Source organism: Antechinus flavipes, chromosome 2 (genome assembly GCF_016432865.1).
Source record: "Antechinus flavipes isolate AdamAnt ecotype Samford, QLD, Australia chromosome 2, AdamAnt_v2, whole genome shotgun sequence".
Lineage (NCBI taxonomy): Eukaryota > Metazoa > Chordata > Mammalia > Dasyuromorphia > Dasyuridae > Antechinus > Antechinus flavipes.
Window position 1 is genome coordinate 503,103,821 of NC_067399.1, and position 20,223 is coordinate 503,124,043.

A 20,223-nucleotide genomic window follows, 5' to 3' on the forward strand; every position below is an offset into this window, starting at 1 on the left:
GGCAGGGGTGTTTGTTGCCTGATGGATCATCTGATCCAGTTTCCTCATTTTATAGACAAAGAAAGGGAAAAGCCTGAGAGATTAAGGGCCTCCTCTATTTGTTCTCTTTCATCAGAGAGGACAATGAACTCATTTCCAACAATCTCCTAGGGATGCACATGAATGGAGCCCTCACAGCTTGTGGCTGCATTAATATAGTGAGATGAAGTACAGGGTTCATGAGGAAGTGTGAACAATGGCTCATTGTCCCTCTCTTACAAAGATGATGCTGGTGACCCAATGAGATGAGCCATTTGGCAATGCTCTTCTAGCGCTAGGGATGAATTTCCTGATTGCTCTATGCTCATTTGCCTGAAAAAGACTGACTCCTGCCTGGGTGCACGCCAAAATCAGGACACAGAGGATGCTACCAGTCTGGAGAAGGCTGAACCAAGACTGGATTCTGCAGCATCATGTTCTTGCCTCATGGGTACAGGCCAGAGCTAAACAGCACTGCAGGTTCTCCCTCCATAACAGTTCAGTTCATTCACCTTTCCTGTCGGTCTCAGTTGCATGGACCAGCAATATATCCCCAGATCCCCCACGGACATCTGGCCCATCATCACCCTGAAATGAAAACAGAGATGGATGTTAAAGGGCTGAGGGGAAGCTCCTAAGTCTCTGTGCTAGTGAACACAAAAAGATACAAGATGGTTAGGGCTGTCACACCTGAGAGATTGCTGAATAAAAAAGTCATAATATAACCTAATGGAGGGCCCACCTCAGAGGCCAAGAGTGGAAAAACAGGATTCACAGACATGAGTTCATCTTTATATGCAAGAAATGGGGGTAAGAATTTGGGGTTCTCAGAGGAAACCAAGCTTCCTGACAATGGGACAATACTTCATCTCCATGTCTTGTTAGTATGTGTTGAATTAAAGTAGAATTCAAGCAGTAGGTAAGATGGGAAGGCTTTAATATATGCTCTGAAAAACAAGCAGGGAGAAGGGAAATGGCTGAGGTGGGCATATTAGTCCCCCACTCCCCCAGTGTTCAAGTTCACCCCATTCTTCTAAGTGGCTTCACAAGTGGCTGTCAGAACAGGAGTTTTGCTGATCACTACTCAGCAACAACAACATCTCCACAAGCCCTTTTCCTGGGGGACAACAGAGAACCTTATCCTTTATTCAACTAAAATTCAACCCCCTAAGACCTAGGGGAGTCGAATCTAGTATTCCTTGTTTGGGTGAACAAAAGAGAGTCACAAGGTTGCTGTCAGGGTCTCACAGCCCAAGCCCTAACCACCACATATTTGTGCATTGTGTCTTCTTGGAGCCAAATGAAGATCAAATATCCCTGTCCTCTTGATACTTAGGGCAAACACTCCTGAGTAGCACCTGGATCCTCAGGCACTTACGCCTTCCCTCCATCTGGAGTGCTAGAAGCACCTTGCATTTCTAGCTGCAGGGTGGATGGGCCCATAATATGATTTTTCAGGTGAAATTCTGGCAAGGGTCATGAAAGAGCACTTAGGGGATTATTAATGGCTTAGCTCTCTCTTCAGTAGATTCCAGCTGTCAGAGTGAGCCTCCTGTAAGTGCTGGCCACTGATAGATTGCTGCCCTTCCATACTCCTTGACATGCTGAAAGCTTTTCAGGATGAATGCATTACTCTAGCACCCTTGAGTCAGGACATCAGCATACCAAGAAGGTCATCTATCTGCCTGCCCAGAAGCAGAGCAAGCTCCTTAAGGGCCAGCCAGGCTACTCTCTAAAGTGCCACTTGGTAAAAGAGATGGGCAGCAGCCCATCCCCATGCCTCAGAATCAGGGTGCTTCTATCCTACTTAATGATGATGATGGGGACAGCAAACAGACATGATTTCACTAGCATCAGAAACTCTATCAATGCAGGCCACAGGGAGTTGCCAAGAGCAATGATTTGCCTGGTCACTTATATCTAGAGGCAGAATTGGATTCAAATCCCCCTGACTTCAAGATGGTTCTCTATCAACTATTTGAAAACAATTACAGCCGATGTTGCCAGAGCCCTTTCAAGTTTGCAAAGCACCTTTTACACATCATCTCAGCTGTGTCATATATCTGCTCCCTGAAGAAGGCACAACAGGGAGGATTGCAGAAACTGAGGCTCAGAGAGATGAAATGATCTGAAGTCCTATCTTCCCAGCATTAAGCTTAGTATATTATTTACTCAGTTATGTGCATCAACAAAAAGGCAAGAGGTGGAGGAAACCCGTGGTAGCATGATGGCCTGAAGATGAAGAGAAGTCATTCTGGTGCTTCTGTACAAAGCAGAGCAGTGACTGCCATTTTCACCAGCTGGGAGGACTCCCCACAGCCTCTGGGTAGCGTGGGGTAGACTCAATCACCTGGTCTTTCTTATTTTAGGCTCTTGGAGCAGTGACTGCCATTTTCACCAGCTGGTGGGAATCCTCACAGCTTCTGGTAGCGTGGGCTAGCCTCAATCATGTAGTCTTTGCTATTTAAGTTCCTTGGAGGTTGGAAACCACTCAAAGCCCATTTCCCCCTCTTTGCAGCTGTGTAAAATCCTCTGAAACAGGTCTTTTTTTTCTGAAGGGAACTGCTTAAATTACCCACCTCTTGTTTTAACGTCAACCTAGCCATAATTTCATTGTGGTCAATCAGAGAGAGTTCATCCACTTCCTCCTCTGACTGGGTCGATTCCAAACCATCAGGGGACTTCAGCTGCCTGGAAGAGGAAGAATGATGGTCAAGGCTCTCAGAGATTCGGGAACAGGCATTGAAGGAAGCAATAAGTGGGTGCGGGTGATGGATGAGCCTCTCTAGGCTTCACTAAGCCTAAGAGGTAAAAGGGAGTCATGACAGAATCAATCCACCAACAAGTATTTATTAAGCTCTGACTACGTGTCAGGCACTGAGGACACAAGTACAAAAGAAAAAAAAAAAAAACAACACTTCCTTCTTCTCGCTTCTATTCTAATGAGGAAGACAAGTTCCTCTATGAATATATATGTCATTAAGTGTGGGAATGGGAAGTTAGGACATTTTTCACTTTAGCTAGTGCTGATCTGTGACTGATTGGCTGTGTGACCTTGGATAAAATACAGGTTCTTTCCATGGGACTCGGTTTCTTCATCTGTAAAATGAGAAACTATAGCTATGGTATCTCTGCAGTACCTCCTATTTGTTAAAAAAAAAAAAAAACACACACACACAAAAACATGATTCTGGTCAGTTAAAATATTTTGGTTTTGGGTGATTTAAAAAATCCACATTGCAGATTGTTAAATGTTAGTAGAATTTTATCAAAATAGCTGCTGGATTTGGATGAATCTAATGTGGATTAAAATACTGCATTCTTGCTAGAGTGACTTAAAATGAGAGTATTTCATAGGTTTATAGATTTAAAGGTAGTAGAGACTTAAAAGTCATCAGTTTCAACCTCTATTTTAGAGTTAAGGAAACTGAGGCCCAGAGGGGGTAATAATAAATGATGATGATGATAATAGCTAGCATTTATATAGTGCCTACTATGTGTTAGGCACTGACAGATATAATTTCATCTGAGGCTCACAACCCACCTTGGAAGGTGGGTGCTATCATTATTCCATTTTACAGATGAGGAAACTGAGGCAAACAGAGTTTAAATGACTTGCTTAGGGTAATATAGTCAAGTGTCTGAAGCCAATTTGAATTCAGTTATATAATTTACTAGTTGTTATGGAGTCAGAACTAACTCATGGGTCATCTGACCCCCACACCAGTGTTCTTTCTGCTAGAATGGAAGTTCTTTACCTTCTTTGTGTGTTAGACCCTTTTTGGCAATGTGGCCAATCATGGATGCCTTCTCATAATAATATTTTTGAACAGTGAAAAAAATGCTAAATTTCAGCGAGTGAAAATAATATGTAATTTTTTTCTTTTCACCCAAGTTCAAAGATGGCCAGAAATTTATCCATAGCCTCCTTGGGTCTCCAGGTTGAGAACCACTATGTCACCTCTAGGGAAAATAGCAGCTTAATCCTATCCCTATCTCTAGAAATTAGAGCTCTAAGCATCTGCCTTACAGATGGCCTGTCTGCAGCTCATAAAAAGGATATAGGAGAGGAAAATCTATTCTGAACTGGGCATTGTGACTAATTATCTTTCCTTTGAGAGGACTTTGAAACTCTGAAAGTTACATTTTTCAGTCCACTGAGGGCAGAGCCAGGACAAATTAGATGTTCTGGCATCATTATTTGCTAACTCATTTAAAAAGAATGAAAAAATTATCTTTCCTAACTAAAAAAATCCCTTAAAATTGGAGCAGCCCTTGTAGCCTTTTTCATTCCAATAAAGCAAAGTCCAGGTGCACTGATGTCCTAAGTGACAGGGAGGAGACTCCATCTATTCATGGATCTGACTGACCTCTGATTTTTTATTGAGGGGATCCATGGGACAGAATAAAATGAAGCAGAAGAGATGGTTCAAGTGGGCATATTTCTTACCTGTCACCACCTTCTCTGTTTTCTTTCCCACCATGTGAGGAGGAATCTTTGGGATGTCCATCTTTTGTAGCTGGTGATTCCTAAAAAACAAAACAAGGTTTTGTTTTAATATTGGCACTAGGATTGCCCTGGTCTCCCAGTATTTTTGCGTGCATTAAACCTTATGAGGTTTAATGATGGGACATCAGAGTTAATTACATCAGAAACTTGTGAGCTTCCCCTGGGTCTAATGTCATACCTCTTGATTTTTTTCTGACCTTATGAAATAACACCAATAATTATAATACATATCAGCTGCCAACCTGAACAAAATAAAATAAACCAATCTCCTTTTGAAAGATTTCTCAAGAAACCTTTGCTTCTGTCAATAAAAAGTTATTATTAAAAAAAAAAAGAAAGAAAGAAACCTTTGCTTACTTTCTAGTTCCTGAAAAGCCTTATGTTCTATCGTGACTAAGTTCAAGTCGTCTTGGTCGTTGTTCCAAATGTCTTTTCCATTTTTCATTCCTTGTAATCACTTTGCCAAAACATATTCACACAAGTGCATAATGAATCCCTTGAAGTGGCTACCCTATTTGAATTCACATGACTAGTTTGTAATTATATGTAAAATACTGGTTTCATCCCAATGGAAATACACATTGAAAATTCAAGTACTTTGACTTTCATGAGATTCAAGGTTTACACTAATCTAGGCTTAGATGTGTAAGATCTCTTCTCCTACTTTCTCCTTCTCAGAGTCTCCTAACTAATAAATAATGAAACTCCAACACTGTGGTTTGTTGTACTGGAGATGATGCTGGAAACAGTATAATTCAAATGTATGCAGTATGGCAGCAGGGGAGTGAGTTCAAAATGAAGAAAAATATGGAACCTGAAGTTAGTCATTTATCAAAGAGAGAAAACAGCCAAGAAAAGTAAATCAGAATTTTTCTTCTCTCCTGTAGAGATGGAATTGGACCAGGCCATTAGAGGAGAATGATGACTTTAGACTGGGAGCACTAGGAAAATAGTATCCCAGCTCCCTTAGCAGACCCAGGTCTATCAGGTGTAAGGGCCTTGACATTCTGGGATGAACTATAACTTTGTAAACTTTGAGCTCAGTCTTAACACAGAAGAATTTTTTTTGGGAAGGGGAGGAAGGGAGATGGGGTCAATAAGGGAGACTTGGTAAGACTTGGGTTTGTCTTAACAAAAAAAGTCCAAACATTTTGCGTGACGGGATCAAAACTAAGTGCTCGATAACAAATGATAGGGTCAAAGCTTGTGGTATCAGTGGCCCGGGCAAAAGTAAGGACCCAGTAAATGGCCTTAGGAAAGCCTTCTCATGTTACTCCATTACTAGTAAAGAACTCAGCGCCTTCTGGTGTCCCTGGGTTTCCATTTTCCCATCGGCACAGTTTCTGAAGAAGGATGCTTTTTAACTTGAGCCTGCTTGACTAAATGAAACCCAGAAAGAATTTTCAGCAAAACTGTCGTTTCTCGAGTGTCATGAATGGAAGCAAGATGGAATGAAGAGCAAGATGTCAAACAATCCGTCAATGGCTACATGTGCAATGTGGGCCCTACAGTAGGTGGCTCATCCAGAATCCTTGGAGGAATGTATTAATGTAGGATCAGAGCACATGCTGAAGAGGAGGAAGAGGAAACCATTTAGTAAGGGAAGCTCAGTCTTGGTGTGGGAGGAGTTATCCCGGGTGGGGAAGGGAGTTCTTTACCATAAAAGGCGGGAGAAGAAAAAGCTCTACAGAGACATTTGGGTACAAGGGCCGGACCTATCACCAAGACTGCCACGTGTATCCAAGCAAATGCCAAAGGAAAACTGCTGCTAAGAAAAGGGTCCCCAAAGCCTGAAAGCTGCAAAGATGTTTCTGTTCTCCATCTGAATGGGGCTGCCCTCCATTCACATGGCAGCGGGCAGGCCAGCCTGGCCCCACAGAAGCATCCTGACGATGGAGGCTGCCCCCGGGTGAGCTCAGCATGCCCCAAAGCTGCTGCTGCCTTCTGCACGCTACTTACTCCTGCAGAGCGAGGGGCTTCCCCGTTGCTTTGGCCAGAGGAATAGAGATTGACATATTCACCCTCCCCAGCATCCTCACTGGCGTTTTCACTCTATGGGAGATAGGATGAAAGGAAACACGAGCATGTCGGAGACCAGCTGCAGCTCCTCAAGTCCACGAGAGCAGCCGACAGGGCAGATCCTGACTCAACCAGAGAGGAAGCGTGTTTTTGCTCGTGGGGAATCCTGTCCTCTGGGACCCTGTCCCCTGCTCTGGCCTCTGCCCTAGGGTCACCATAAATGCAAGCATCCTCCTGACTGCTCTCAGAGGAATGACCAAGAAGGCCATCTTGAAGGGTTCTAAGATAGCAAGGAGCACACAGCAGGGGGAATGGCCGTCCCCTGGAGAGAAAAGGTGTGGCCGCAGGGCAGACGCACATCTAATAACCTGTGGAAGAACCACTCAGCAAAGGCAACCCTGGAATTTCTCTGCCCCTTCTATCACCAGAGCAGCACCGTGCTGACCACAGCCACTGGCCTTCCAGGGTCTCAAGGCCCTTCCCAAGGACACACAACTTAAAAGAAAACGGGATCATTGATAAACAGAACCAGAATCCAAGCTGAATTTTCTTTAACAGATTATGAGACCTGGCTGGTTACTTGCCTCTGAATGATTACCTATGATACCTGGGAAGAATCCCTTCACTTCCCTATCCCCACCTCTGGGATGGCCAGTCTTTTTAATCCAACCCAACACGAGCTGTTCAATCCACTGACCCTTCTGTTCCTCAAATAAGACACTCCATCTCCAAACTTCAGGCTGCAATGTTCTTCCTCCTCATTTCCACCTCCTGGCTTCCGTCAAGTCTCAACTAAAAGCCCATCTTCTACAGGAAGCCTTTCCCAACTCTTCTTAATTTTAGGACCTTCCCTCTCCCAATTATTTGCCTCACTAGGATGTAAGCTCCTTGAGAGCAGAGACTCTTTTGTACAAAACTGTTACTGTTCTGTTTGTTTTTTGTTTTTAGTAAATTGGGTTAAGTGACTTGCTCAGAATCATACAGCTAGTAAGTGTGAAGTGTTGGAGACTAGATTTGAAACTTTTTTTAATGTAATCAAAATTATCCATTTTATACCTAACTTTATGCTCTGTCTTGTTTATTCATCAATTCTGTGCCTACCATAAGTCTGGTAAGTAATATGTTCCATGTTCTTTTAATTTTTCTGTAGTATTTTTCTTTATATCTATGTTATATATCCATTTTGACCTCATCTTGTAAACAGTATAAGATAATTGTCTATGCCTGGTTTTTGCCATTTTGCTATCCCATTTTTCCAGTGATTTTAGCCAAATAATGAATCTTGTCCCCAAATCTTAAGTCTTTACACTTGTCAAATGCAAGGTTATTATATTTGCTTGTGTAAATAGTATGTCTACTCTGTTCCATTGATCTACCTTTCTATATCTTAGTACCAGACAGTTTTGGTAATTACTACATTGTAATATAGTTCAAAATCTGATACTGCTAAATCTTCATTTGCTCCCCTCCCCAATTATTTCCCATGATATCTTGACTTTTGTTATTTTTTCTAATTCAGTAAAATAATTTTTGGTAATTTAATTGGGATGTCACAAAATATATAAATTAGTTTGGATAAAATTGTCATTTTTATTATACTGGTCCCATTTACGTATAAATGATGGTTATCTTCTGTTTCTTTTTGTATCCCCAGTATTTAGCACAGTGCCTGGCAAACAATTGGTGCTAATAAATTCCATTTGACTGACTGGCTTGAGGTGAATCTTGTTACATACAACTGAATTTTAGCACAGACACTGTGTTTCCACACAGGCAATGTTATTTCACAATCTCATGGAATGTTAGTGTCAGAAAGGATTTCATAAAATATAGAAATTTAACCCAGCCTCCTCATTTTACAGTAGGGAAACTGCAAGCCAGTCAGGGAGGCTTTTCTCAAGGTCATAAAAGGACCTATTTCAACCCATGTTATCTCACTCTCACAATAAGTGACCTCTGTCCTACAACTATATTTTCCTAACTGCAATCTCTCTCTTTCTTTCTCCTTATTTCTCTCTGTTTCTCTTTCTTCTTCTCTCTCTCTTTGCTTCTGTTTCTTTCTCTTTCTGTCCCTGTCTTTTCTCTCCTTCCTTCTCTGTTTCTCTTTCTGTGTCTCTCTTTCTCTCTGTCACACATACACATGCACACACAATCTAGTTTTGCTATTTCACTGTCATACAGACTCCTGATTTTGTCACTAGGATAAGGAAAGGAAAGGAAGGGATGATAGTTTGGAAAAATTAAATAACACTCTAAAAAATTTCACAGTCCTATGGGAAGTTGCATTTTTTTGAAGTCTCACCGAAGGCGTCTGGAGAGAATCAGTGAAAGAGGTTTCAGAAGGAAGGTAGACAGAATTCCCATTCAAGTTGCTCTCCTGAGAACAGGAATTGGGCCCATCCACAGTGCTGGGAGGCAGGCTGGCTGTGGTTGGCACTGCTAGGTCAGAGCTCTGAGACTGGTGGACAGGTGGGAAATGTGGAGAGGAAGAGGAGGTAGACGAGAGGAAAGGTGGAACGGAAGCTTGGTTGTGAGGCATGAAGTCCTGGGAGTAGGACCTAAACACAGATTTATACTAAAGGAGGCAAATCACACACACACACACACACACACACACACACACACACACACAGACAAAAGACAGACAAAAGAAAAAGCAATTAGATTAACCATAGCTGAGTAGCTAGTTTCAGATTTTTTTTTAAAAGGATTATCAGAACAGGATGCTAAACACAAGCTTTCTACCTTTAAAAATTTTTTTTTTAAGATTCCCAGTCTGACTCACAACTCTTTACTGGATAAGAGTTTACACAGTTTCCCATAAAAGATTTGAGCTACCAGATATACACTCTACTTGTGTTGAGAAATTCCCCATTTTAGGGACCCAGAAGGATTTAGCTGCTAAACATTTCAAGTCTTAGAAGAGGACAAATGAAGTTATATGTTTTCTTTTAGTAGAAAATGCTCAGGTTTGTAAGTATTCTAATTTAGCTGCCAGGAATCTTGGGTTAAAATTCAGGGTCTGATAATAGTAATTGTGTCATCTTGAGCACCTCTACCTCCCTGATTCCCTTTGTGAAACCTCAGTTTCATTTTATCCTTAATAGTTTTATTTCTTTTTGTAGCTTGTAAGCCATCTCAAAACTTATGAGAATTAGGCAAAGTATAAAAGCTTAATAAAAAGCTCCAAGAATTTAGCTACCAAAACACATGTTCTGAAAACCCATGGATGCTACTCCAACTTTAAAGAGAATTCCTAAGTGAACCACCCTTCTGGTTACTCTCTGTCAGGGAGCTGAGGAACAAGCACATGAATGTGCATGTGAGGAGGAGGCGTCGCGTAGGTGACAGGGTCCTGGACCATAAGAAGGCAGCTCTGCACGCTGCCCTCCAAAGCTAAAGAAGGTGGGTACCACGATCTACACGCAAACGCAGATCCGGAATTCCCTTTCTTTGGGCAACAGGGTGCAGCACTACCTATCCTATGAGCGCTACTGCTAACGACTCCCTTTTCTTCTGCACTGAGATGGGCTGGGGAAGAGAATAATAAGAGGAAGACCTGAATTCAAATTCAAACTTACATACTTATGAAAATGTTTAAGTCACTGCCATACCATCTACCTCCCAGGGCTGATGTGAGGATCAAATGAAATCCTATTTGTAAAGTGTGCAGCACAGTGCCTGGCACAAAGGAGGCCTCTGGTTTAACTTCATTAGTCAGCTGGGATAGGAAGGAAGTAACAGCATTTCAGAGTGAAACCAAATACAAATGGGACAGACACATTTCTCATCTGGCTAATGCACTGAAATTTCTGTCCCCATGGAAACAAGGGAGGGTGAGAACGACACTAGCTTCACAGCCTTACCCGGGTCCCCAAAGAGGGCCAGAGTTGGGAGAGATCTTAGTCCAATTTTACACAGCAGGGAAGAACATCACCCTTACCCTTTCACAAATCTCAGAAGCTATCAGCTCGTACAAAACACTTGAATTCAACCGCCTTTCATTCAACAGCCTCTGTGTCTAAGACCCTAAGCTAGACCATTCCTGTGGGCAGTTAGTATTGACTGGAATGAAAAGAAACTCACTAAGACCGTATCCCATGCTTCCTTCTCAGGCTGTCTGACTGAGGTCTGGAGGAAACTTGTCCTTTTGAATTTACTTGTGAATTTGACTTTATAGAGTTGTTGTGAGGTAAGCTCTTTACAAACATACTACATTTATAAAGGGCTACATAAATGTAAATTACTTTTTTTGTCTGTGCCATTCATAGCACTAGTTGCCTGACAGTGAAAGTATTTGCATATGTCTCTAACACAGTGTACTTGACAAATGTTAAATGATAAAGGAAGGAATGTAAGTATATCGTCTAGAGTTCAGAGTAATGGAAGAATGTCATTCTTGCAATCAAAAGTCCCAGTCTCAAAATCTGATGTTGAAACTCAATAGCTAAGAAGTCACTTAATGCCAGAGTCTTCCTTTTCTCATCTGTAAAATGGGGATAATATCCATACTATCAACCTGATAGTCTTGAAATGAGAATGCTCTGTAAAGTGTTTTGCAAAATTTAAACCATAATATAAATGTCAATTCTTTTTACCTCCCAGGCTTCAGACTGTATGTCCCACACAAGCAGAAACTACTTACTTCCCATAGTACCTCGAACAGAGATATTCTCAGTAAATATCTATTTAAAGAATAACTGAATGAATGTACTTTGTGGGCCCTTCCTAAATGCTGCTGACCAACTACCATTGATAGGTTTTACTTTTAGCTGCTTAGAATAAAGGCACCACTTCCATGTTCTCTCTGGCAGAGAAAGTTAAATCCCCAGTAAGTCATCATCCCTCAGGCTCAGCAGTTTGAAGGCCCGGGCTTCTGTCAGTTGGCATTTCATTGTCCTACTGCTGCTGCCTTTAGGCTTTTAAGCTCTTGGCTTGGGGTGGAGGTGGGGGAGACCTCCTTTGGAAAGAGAAGGGGACTATAGCTAGACCTACCTTCCCAATGACATATCACAATACACTTTCATATGCTCTGGGCTCTGGCCCAACTGATCTAGGTCCTTTTCTGTACCAATCCACCCTCATACTAGAGTACATTCTCTTCCCATCTTTACTGGTAAGAACCTTTTCTTTCTAATCTTTGAAGACAAAGCACCGGTACAAACATCTCCATGTAGCCTCCTCTAATTTCCTCTACCATCAAAAATAAGATCTCTTCCAAATTCTCTTATTACATCTGGTATGGATCAGATTGTTAGAGTAATAACAATATGAGTTGTTATCTAGTGTTTTAAGGTTTGCAGAACAACTAAAATATATGATCTCACAAGCAACGAAGTAAGTCCTTTGGGTCTGTACCTGCAATTTCACGGCAATGAAGAAATGCCCTCTCCCAATGTAGATCTGCAGCTAAGTCTGAGAGAGCTGCCTGGGGGCACTGCGATAATACCCTGACTGTACAAAGATCACAGAGGTGGGATTTGAACCAGGCCATCCTGATCCTGAGGCTGGATCTCTTTGTAAATTTGTGTCATCAGGTCCAGTGTGGTGTCTGACATATAAAGTAAGTGTGCATAAACATATATATACACATTTACTTAATAAATGATCGTTGAATTGAGAGGAAAACAATAATTAGAGTCCCTTTTCCATGTTGGGGATCTGCATGGGACATGCTTATACTGGTCATCAATATTAGCTAGAGAACAGAACCACTGGGAAACTTCACTAGTAGTGTGGATCACAGAGGTCGGGGGGAGGAGGGGGAGAGGGTGAGAGCAGGAACAGAAGTGGGCATTTCTGATTGTGTCACTTGGACAAAAGCTCCGGGCCAGCCCCTCCCTTCCGTCGAAGCTCAGCAGGCCTTTAAGGAACTTTGGTATTCAAACTATGCAGTCGTGCTGGGACAAGAGCCAAACACATAAAGTACCTTTGAAACAAGGGGAGGGGCTTGGTGATGGCGGGGACCATCTCTCATTGCCACAAAGGTCCCCACTTCTGCTTCTTAGTACTGTACAGCAACGCTATGGCACAGCCTGTTGCCATCCTCATTTCAATCAGTGCCAGTCACTATTGATTGCCCATAGGAATCTTTTTCAAGCTGCTAGAGATCATCTTTATTCATAGGGGCAGGGAGGAAGGAGATGCTGTCCATCCCATGGCCTCCCCACCAAATCACCGCCCTGGAGTTTATTTTAGAGTCTGGTTGGTGCCGGCTTCTCGGCTTCAGACAGGCAGCAACATTCTATGCAGTGGGGAATTTTTATTTATAGCCAGGAAAATCTTGTTTGGGTTGAGGATTTTGTAACACTCTGAACTGCTTGTCTGGAGACAGGCATACTTGTACATAGTGTTTTGGAAAGGTGATGTGAGATGTTATGTGTGTGATGTCTCTTGAAGAACACTGTTAGCATGGTTAACTTATCTTACAGTTACTATTTTATAACTGGAGAATCCTGGAGTTAGAGGGCCCTAAAACCATCTATTTCACACTTTCCCTTCTTTTAAAAAGTAAATTTTTTTCAATTAACAAGCACTTATTTTTTTCTCCTGCCCACATTCCTACCCTACCCCCAACTCTGAAGAAAAACAAAGCTTTTGTAACAAATATGCATAATCAAGCAAAATAAACTGCCACCTTGGCCAAGCCCCAAGTCCTCCGGATGTCTTACTCTGCATCTTGAGTCCATTGCTTCTCCCACAGGAGGTGAATACCATGTACTGTTATCAGTGCCCTGGAATTTTACAGGAAGAGAAATTGCCAGAGGGGTTCCATGACTTGTCCAAAGCCACACTGGTAGCTTGGAGATAGGATGGTATGTCCTCATCTTGAAGATAGGGGCCTGGAGGCTCAGAAAAGTTGGATGATTTGCCTCTAAGTCACTCAGGGAGTGAGTGGAAGAAAGAAGGTTTGAATCCAAGCTTCTTAACCTTGAATTCAGGTTTTTTTCTCTGAACCACATTTCCCTGCTCAGAGACTCCAAATTCACAGATGCTAGATGATTGTAATACATAAAAAAGTCATCTGTCCACAAGAGTAAGTTGGGAAGGGGAGAGAGAAGAAAGATGGTGTACCTAGTTAGGAAAGGCAGTCTTTGGGAGATCTCCTGACAGAATCTTCCTGAGGATAGGGATATTTCACTTCTGTTTTTGTGTTCTTGGCACCCAGCAGGCACTTAATAAGTGCTTGTAGACTAACTGGTAGAGACACTTCATCCATTTAACATCCATGAAGTATCTTTGCACTTTCCCTCACACTCCATTTCATGGCTGGAACATTCTTTCCTACTCTGCCTATTGAATTCCCACCTTTTGGGGCACGATCAATGGGTCTATAGATCTAGAGATGGAAGGAGCTTTTGGAAACTTTACAAATTAGAACGGGGAGCCAGCACTGCTAAGGGGGCCTCCAAATTCCTTCCCCCCAGTCGCACCCTTCCTCCCCCCGTACAGCCCACGCCTCTGACACTCCTCCATAGGATCCCCTGTAACAATCACTTGGACTTTTCTCTCCTAGATGGCTGGTTCCACAAACTTTGCCCCACCGAGTCTCTCTAAACCTGCTATTTCATAGGACTCTGAGCACAGTGCACACCAGTCCCTTATCTGCTGAAAGCGTGCAAGAGGCCAAGTCTGTAATGAAGCCCTACGTCTGCCTTCAGCACAGCAGGCCATTCATCCAATACAAGGCTCCAGTGAGAACCCGGCGGGCTCTGGGCCACTTGCCTAGCTTTCTCTGCAAAGGAGGAGGGAGAAGGAGCCGGCCACAAGGAGTCTAAATTCACTGTTTCACTTGCCTGTGGTCTCCTTGACTCGGCAGCTGACTTGCAAAAGGATGCCTTACAGGAAGGCACTATGCAGGGCGATGCTGGGAGTGTGAAAAAAAAGGAGCAGATGAGGGCTGAAATATAGAGATATGTAAATGTAGAAAGGATGGAGGATGCAGCTAATCATGGCCTATTAGTCAGATAGCTTTAATGGGCTGTGACCCAACAAAACACCCCATAAATCATTAGAGCTCACAGCCCATTGCTGGGAGTCACAAGCGTGCCTAACATTACACTTGGGTTGCTCTTTAAATATTCTGGATGAAAAGGAAAAGGAGGATAAACACGTCTAAAGGTGAGTCAGTCAGTATCTACCATTCTAAAACAAGGTCAGAGTCATAGCCCTTCTTAGGGATGGCGGGATGTCCCAAGGTCACCATTCATTCCCAAGTTTAGACTAGAAGGAAAGAAACATGTAAACAACTTACAAAATGAGACTTTCTCTATTAGCTGTGGTGGGAATGGTGCCTTTGAGGAAAGGTTGGGTATTCTTTTGGCAAGGTGGTGGAGGAAAAAAAGAAGAGCCTTAAATGAAAAAGTTCAGTAACATATTCTGCTTCATTATGCAAATTCCAAGAATACCAGGGAGATAGTCACAGAGGACTGTCCTTCTACAGCAACTGAGAGACCTAGCACCAGGACTTGGCATTAAACTGCTCCCCAGTTACTCAGAGAGCCCAGTCTTTTGCAAGAGTGTTCCTGTGCCGGGCTTAATAGAGCTCTTTGATCCAGATAATGACAGAGGAAAGTGATAATGTAAATGAATGGACTTATTGATGTGGTGGAGGGCTTGGGAAGGACAAGAATTGGTCATCTGTCCAGGGCAGGTCACCGACCTAACCAATTTCAAAAACCACTTAGCAAAACAGGCAAGCTCTCACTTTGGGATTCCATGGGCAGCTGCTTCCCATAGTGGGAATTTTTCAATTCAATTTTTATTGACTCAACAGTGAAAACAGGATAATAAGACTGAATGCACCAAAGGGAAACTTGGCTTTTCTAGTTAGATTTGGGCTTGCTATTTTGCAAGGAAAATATCAGTGGGAAAATACCCAACCAGTCACATTCTAGCACTGTTGTCAGTAATGATCTTTGGATCGCATAACTCAACACTGGTACTAAGCCATTTTTGTTTTCAGAACAAGGCTTCTTTCAACTAGAGATACTCAATTCCTAAATAAATGTTGCTACTAATTTTATTTATTTTGGATGGAAGACTGGGTCTTTTAACAGCTGCAGAGCAGCATCACATAAGGCCCCCAGGGGGTGGGGGAAGGGAGGAAAAAAAGTTGGCACAGTCTCTTAGGAGATGCCAGGCCAGTGTGCTTCTCCTGACTGATGGCTTTTATTCATAGCAAAGCAACCTCAGGCTCCTTTGGATAACATTTCCTGGAAACAAATTTGGGGAAATTTAAGGCAAATCCTCTCCTTCTTTGGTCTGACTTAGTCTTTGCTTATAATAACAACAGCTCACAAGGGTTCACCTTGAATATTTAAAGGGTTACAAGGCAGTTTATTCACAATAACTCTGTGAACTAATTAAACAAGCATATTTATTCTTCTGTGATTTCTACGGGTAAAGCAAACTCTTTTCACAGAAGTAGAAGCAAAGGCTCAGGGGGTTTCTATAGTCACACAATGTCATCAGATCCCTGATTTGAATCCTGATCCCCTGATTCCAAGTCAGGGCTCTTTCTGCCATTCCCTATGTATACATTTGCCTAGAACTTAATAGATGAGGTTTTTTGTTTTTGTTTTTTTTGGTATTCAGAGACAAATTCTGGAGCTCCACGGTTTAGACAATTACAAAACACCAGGTGACAAATGCATTTTGTATACTGCCAAGAGAGGAGAGTTTTTAAATTAATGTCATGAAAAATAATACATTTTCTCTCATAAAACAATCCCAGGATGGCAGCACCAGAGATAGACCCCTAGGCTGGCTGGCTGGCCCATACACAATCTTTGTTGTTTTTTAAAATTTTTCTTGATCTTGTGAATTATTTGGTGACTGACAAGATATTGGACTCCTGAAGGGCCACATCCTCATAGGGAAGAAATCCAGGGACAGTTTTTGAAGCATCATATCTCAGCCCTAGTGTGTTTTGGTATGAAATTTATTTGTGTTATCTGAAAATTCTGTGAAAATATTCTGCTTGGAGTATTTTGATTAGTGAGATGGAGGAAAATGAGATTTTTATAAGTTCCTTCTTACACAAGGCTTTCTTGCAACTTAAATCACAAGACTTAAAAAATATATATATCATTCCCTTACCCACATTTTTCACCAATGGCTCCATGGCTAATTAAAGTTTTTCCAAGTATATCCAGCATGTTGTTAGAGATTCAGCACATTGCTTGTTAAGTATTGACCTTAATATTATCGACTGCTACAAATTTAGTAGATAGTAGGAACAGACTCAGATTCAGTCCTGGAAATCTCATCACATTATTTTTAGAATGCTCTGATTTAAACAGCATGACTGGGGATCTAATTTATCCTCTAATTGGAATTCTATTTAGGGAACACGGATATGCTATGATGTCTCAAAATACAAAGAAAAGAAATGTCACTGTCAAGATCCCAACCCACAGATCTTTCTTTTCTCTGCCTCTCGCCTTTAGAGAGGTAGCTCGGCACAGTAGCTAGAGCACTGATCTTGGAAAAAGGGAGACCTGTCTTTGACTCTTGTTCTAAGTGATAACTATGATTCTGAGCAAGTCACTTAACTTCTTAAGCTTCATCTGGAAAATGAAGAGAGAAAGCTAGGTTCAATGATGATCTCTAAGGTCCCTTCCTGCTTTAAAGTGATTCTGTTATGACTCTTACAGATCTCAGTATTCAATAATATTATTGAATACTATATATGACTAAGGCCATGTCAGTCAGTGAGAAGGCTCTGCTTCTAGTTTTGATTCTGGTTCAGCCTCTCTATGTCTCGATTTCCCTATCTTTTTTTTTTTTTAAATAAAAACGGGAATCAGCATAATCTATCTTATTAAAGGCATAGGGAAGATAAAATCACCCTCCTTTTGATGCATGTAGGGCACTAGCTTCTCCCAAATGATGTAACTAGATATTAATCATAAACTCTGTGTTAGAAGGTAAGAAGTGAAAATTGAGGCCGGTTCTCTTCTTGCCTTATGTCAAGTGGATTCTGGTCTTAATGGAGGCCCACAGTATTTTGTAACTACCAACTCAATAAAGGGCTGGAAGTGGGACCACTGGGGCAGTTTTCATATTAAACCAGAAGCCATTTTCAACAATGATTTATATTCATATTCGATTAAAATATCAAATAATTATTAATACTAATATCTAATTACTTGATTAAATAAATATTTCTAAGAGCTCATAAGAGCCCTATAGCCTTCTTCTCTGGGATTAGATGCTTGAAAGAACATTGAGTCAAAAGTAAAGAGGCCTAGGTTTTAGTTCTGATTCAACCACCACTCTCTATATGACTAGTCAAATCAGCTCCCTTCCTCCAGCTTCTGTTTTCTTTTTTTTAACTGTGCAAAGGGGGTGGGGCAAAGGGTGAGATTATATCTAAGGTCCCATATCATCTCTGGAATTCTTGGTTTCTAAGTAAGTCTGAATTCACTTTGGTTTGGAGGATCAACAAGGTAGACTCAAATCACCAGATAAGAAAGTGTGAATGCTGTCAAAACTTCAGCTTTCAAAAGTGTGTTGGGGGGTGGGGGGAGATAGTGATAGTCAAACCATCACCCAGTTTTTGGTTTCAGGAAGAACAAAAAGTAAGGGTAAGGCAGGACCGGAAAAGCAAAACCACGCAACAAGAGCCAAGTAGACAGAGATTACCCACAGAACTTTAAACAAAAACTCATCAGGCAAAAGCCCTTTGGGGTCAGTTCTGGAGGAAGCAGTCCTCTGTCCACAGTACAAAAGCACCGCAGGCCTGGTCACCAGTAAGGCTGTCTTGGCTGTGGACAGAGTGGGGACTGATGGGACGGCAAGGAACCAAGAAGTGCAGCCTGAAAAAGGGTAAAGCTGTTACAGGCCTCCTGCCTTAAAGTTAAGTCAAGTTGTTAACAGTCAACATTTAGGGAGTTTCTATCAGCTACAGTACTCTGGGAAGGGGCTTTAGAGGAAGATCTTGCCTTTCAAGTGTTCATTCAACCTAGTTAACTGGGAGATGGGACACATGTATAAACAAATGACTGACAGCACAACACAGAATCCAACTGCTAAAGGAAGGGCAGAGAAAATGTGCATTACAGGGTTTCACAGGAGAGACTAGTTACTAAGAGCTGGAAGTCTGGGAAAGCTTTGTGGAAGATGTGGGTCTTGTACTGGGCCTTGAAAAATACTGGTTAATTGATAAATCAAAAAGTAGGAAGTAATAAATGGAGAGGAAGAAAACCTCAGATTCTAATACTTCTTAGCTTTGTGACCATGGATAAGGCACTTAATCTCTTGAGTCTTGGTTTTCTCAGCTATGAAACCAGGACGACAATGCTTGTACTAAACACCTTACCAGGTTGCTGTACTAGGTCAGTTAGTCAATCAGAAAATAAGCATTTACTAAGCACTTCACTATGCTAAGCCCTATGGGTACAAAGAAAGGCCCTTGAGGAGCTTCTGTTCTAATGGGAGAAACATGTAAAAAAATCAAGTACATATAAGGTAGAAGGAAATCTCATTATTTAAGCATAAATTGTTATCATGAGCACATCATATCCAGGGAACAATAAGTAATAATAGCAGCTAGCATTTATATAGCAATTTACAATTTGCAAAGCACTTTATAAACAATACCTCATTTTTACCATCACAACAACCCTGGGAAATAGATACTATTATTATGCCCATTTTACAGATTTGGAAACTGAGACAGATGTTAAGACCCAGTTAGTGTCTGAGGAAAGATTTGAACTCAGACTTCCTGACTCCAGATCTATCCATTGAGCCACCTAGTAAATAAAAGAATTCTGGAGCAGGAAGAGAGCCGAAGGATGTCTCTTAGGAGACATCGTGGTCTGATTCTCTTAATTTTCAGATCTGGAACAGAAGTTCAGGGAAGTGAGGGCTCTTGCTCAAGATCACATGGCTAGTTAGTAATGAAACTGAGACTGGGAACGTCTAATCTAGTGTGTCTTCCAGAAAACTATGTTTGGCTGGGGCTGGGGTTTTCTGTAGGGAAGGGATATGAAAAGAATTAGTAGATTCTTTAGATTGGTAGATTATGTTAGAATGGGACCAGAAGACCTTTTTTAATAGGCCACAAACTTGTCCAAGAATGCTGAGCATCCGAGCCACTGCAGGGGTACATGAGCTCTCTAGCTGCCTAAAAACAGGAAGCCCTACCTCCAGCCCATCCGAGGGTCCCCAAACACAACACTCACATAAAAAAATCCTTGCCCAGCAGCAAAACACTCTGCTGAAACTCTGTCTGTCCTGTCTTGGCTGATTAAGAGCTGAGCCAGCGCCCTCTTCCTATCAGATTTCTCAAGTCAAATCCCAGGGAAGAACATTGAGGGGGCAAACGGCCACTCTAGCTGCTCAGTTGAAAGCATGAAAGAAAGTAAGAAAGATTTCTGCTGCCGGTTTTCTCCTGTCTTTTCCATTAAGCCAACAAGTCCTTTCAGGGAAAAATTGAATTCCTTAGACAGATTTCAAGAAAAGATTTCTGCCAGGAAGAATCTGTTTCTCTTTAGAGAACATCTGACAAATCCTCAACTTAACCAGGACCAAAAGCACCAACAACTGTGGTTGAGAAGGATGTGGCGGGAGGGGAGGGACCTCCATGCTTGTAGCACCTGCTGCATGTTGGCTAAACAGCCTGGGTTCGAGTCCTGTCATAGCGTCCTGAGCTGGTCACGAGTGCA

At 41.9% G+C, this 20,223-nt stretch overlaps 1 protein-coding gene across 1 annotated transcript in view; it reads right to left on the bottom strand.

The window, feature by feature from the left end:
- RAPGEF1 (Rap guanine nucleotide exchange factor 1) overlaps positions 1-20,223 on the bottom strand; it is a 182,067-nt gene that overhangs the window by 23,834 nt on the left and 138,010 nt on the right. The window contains exons 13-16 of the mRNA XM_051980218.1: positions 8,850-9,122; positions 4,469-4,548; positions 2,598-2,709; positions 531-606 (exon numbers count right to left, since the gene is read on the bottom strand). Coding sequence (XP_051836178.1) covers positions 531-606; positions 2,598-2,709; positions 4,469-4,548; positions 8,850-9,122 — 541 coding nt within the window. The remainder of the gene's footprint in view (positions 1-530; positions 607-2,597; positions 2,710-4,468; positions 4,549-8,849; positions 9,123-20,223) is intronic.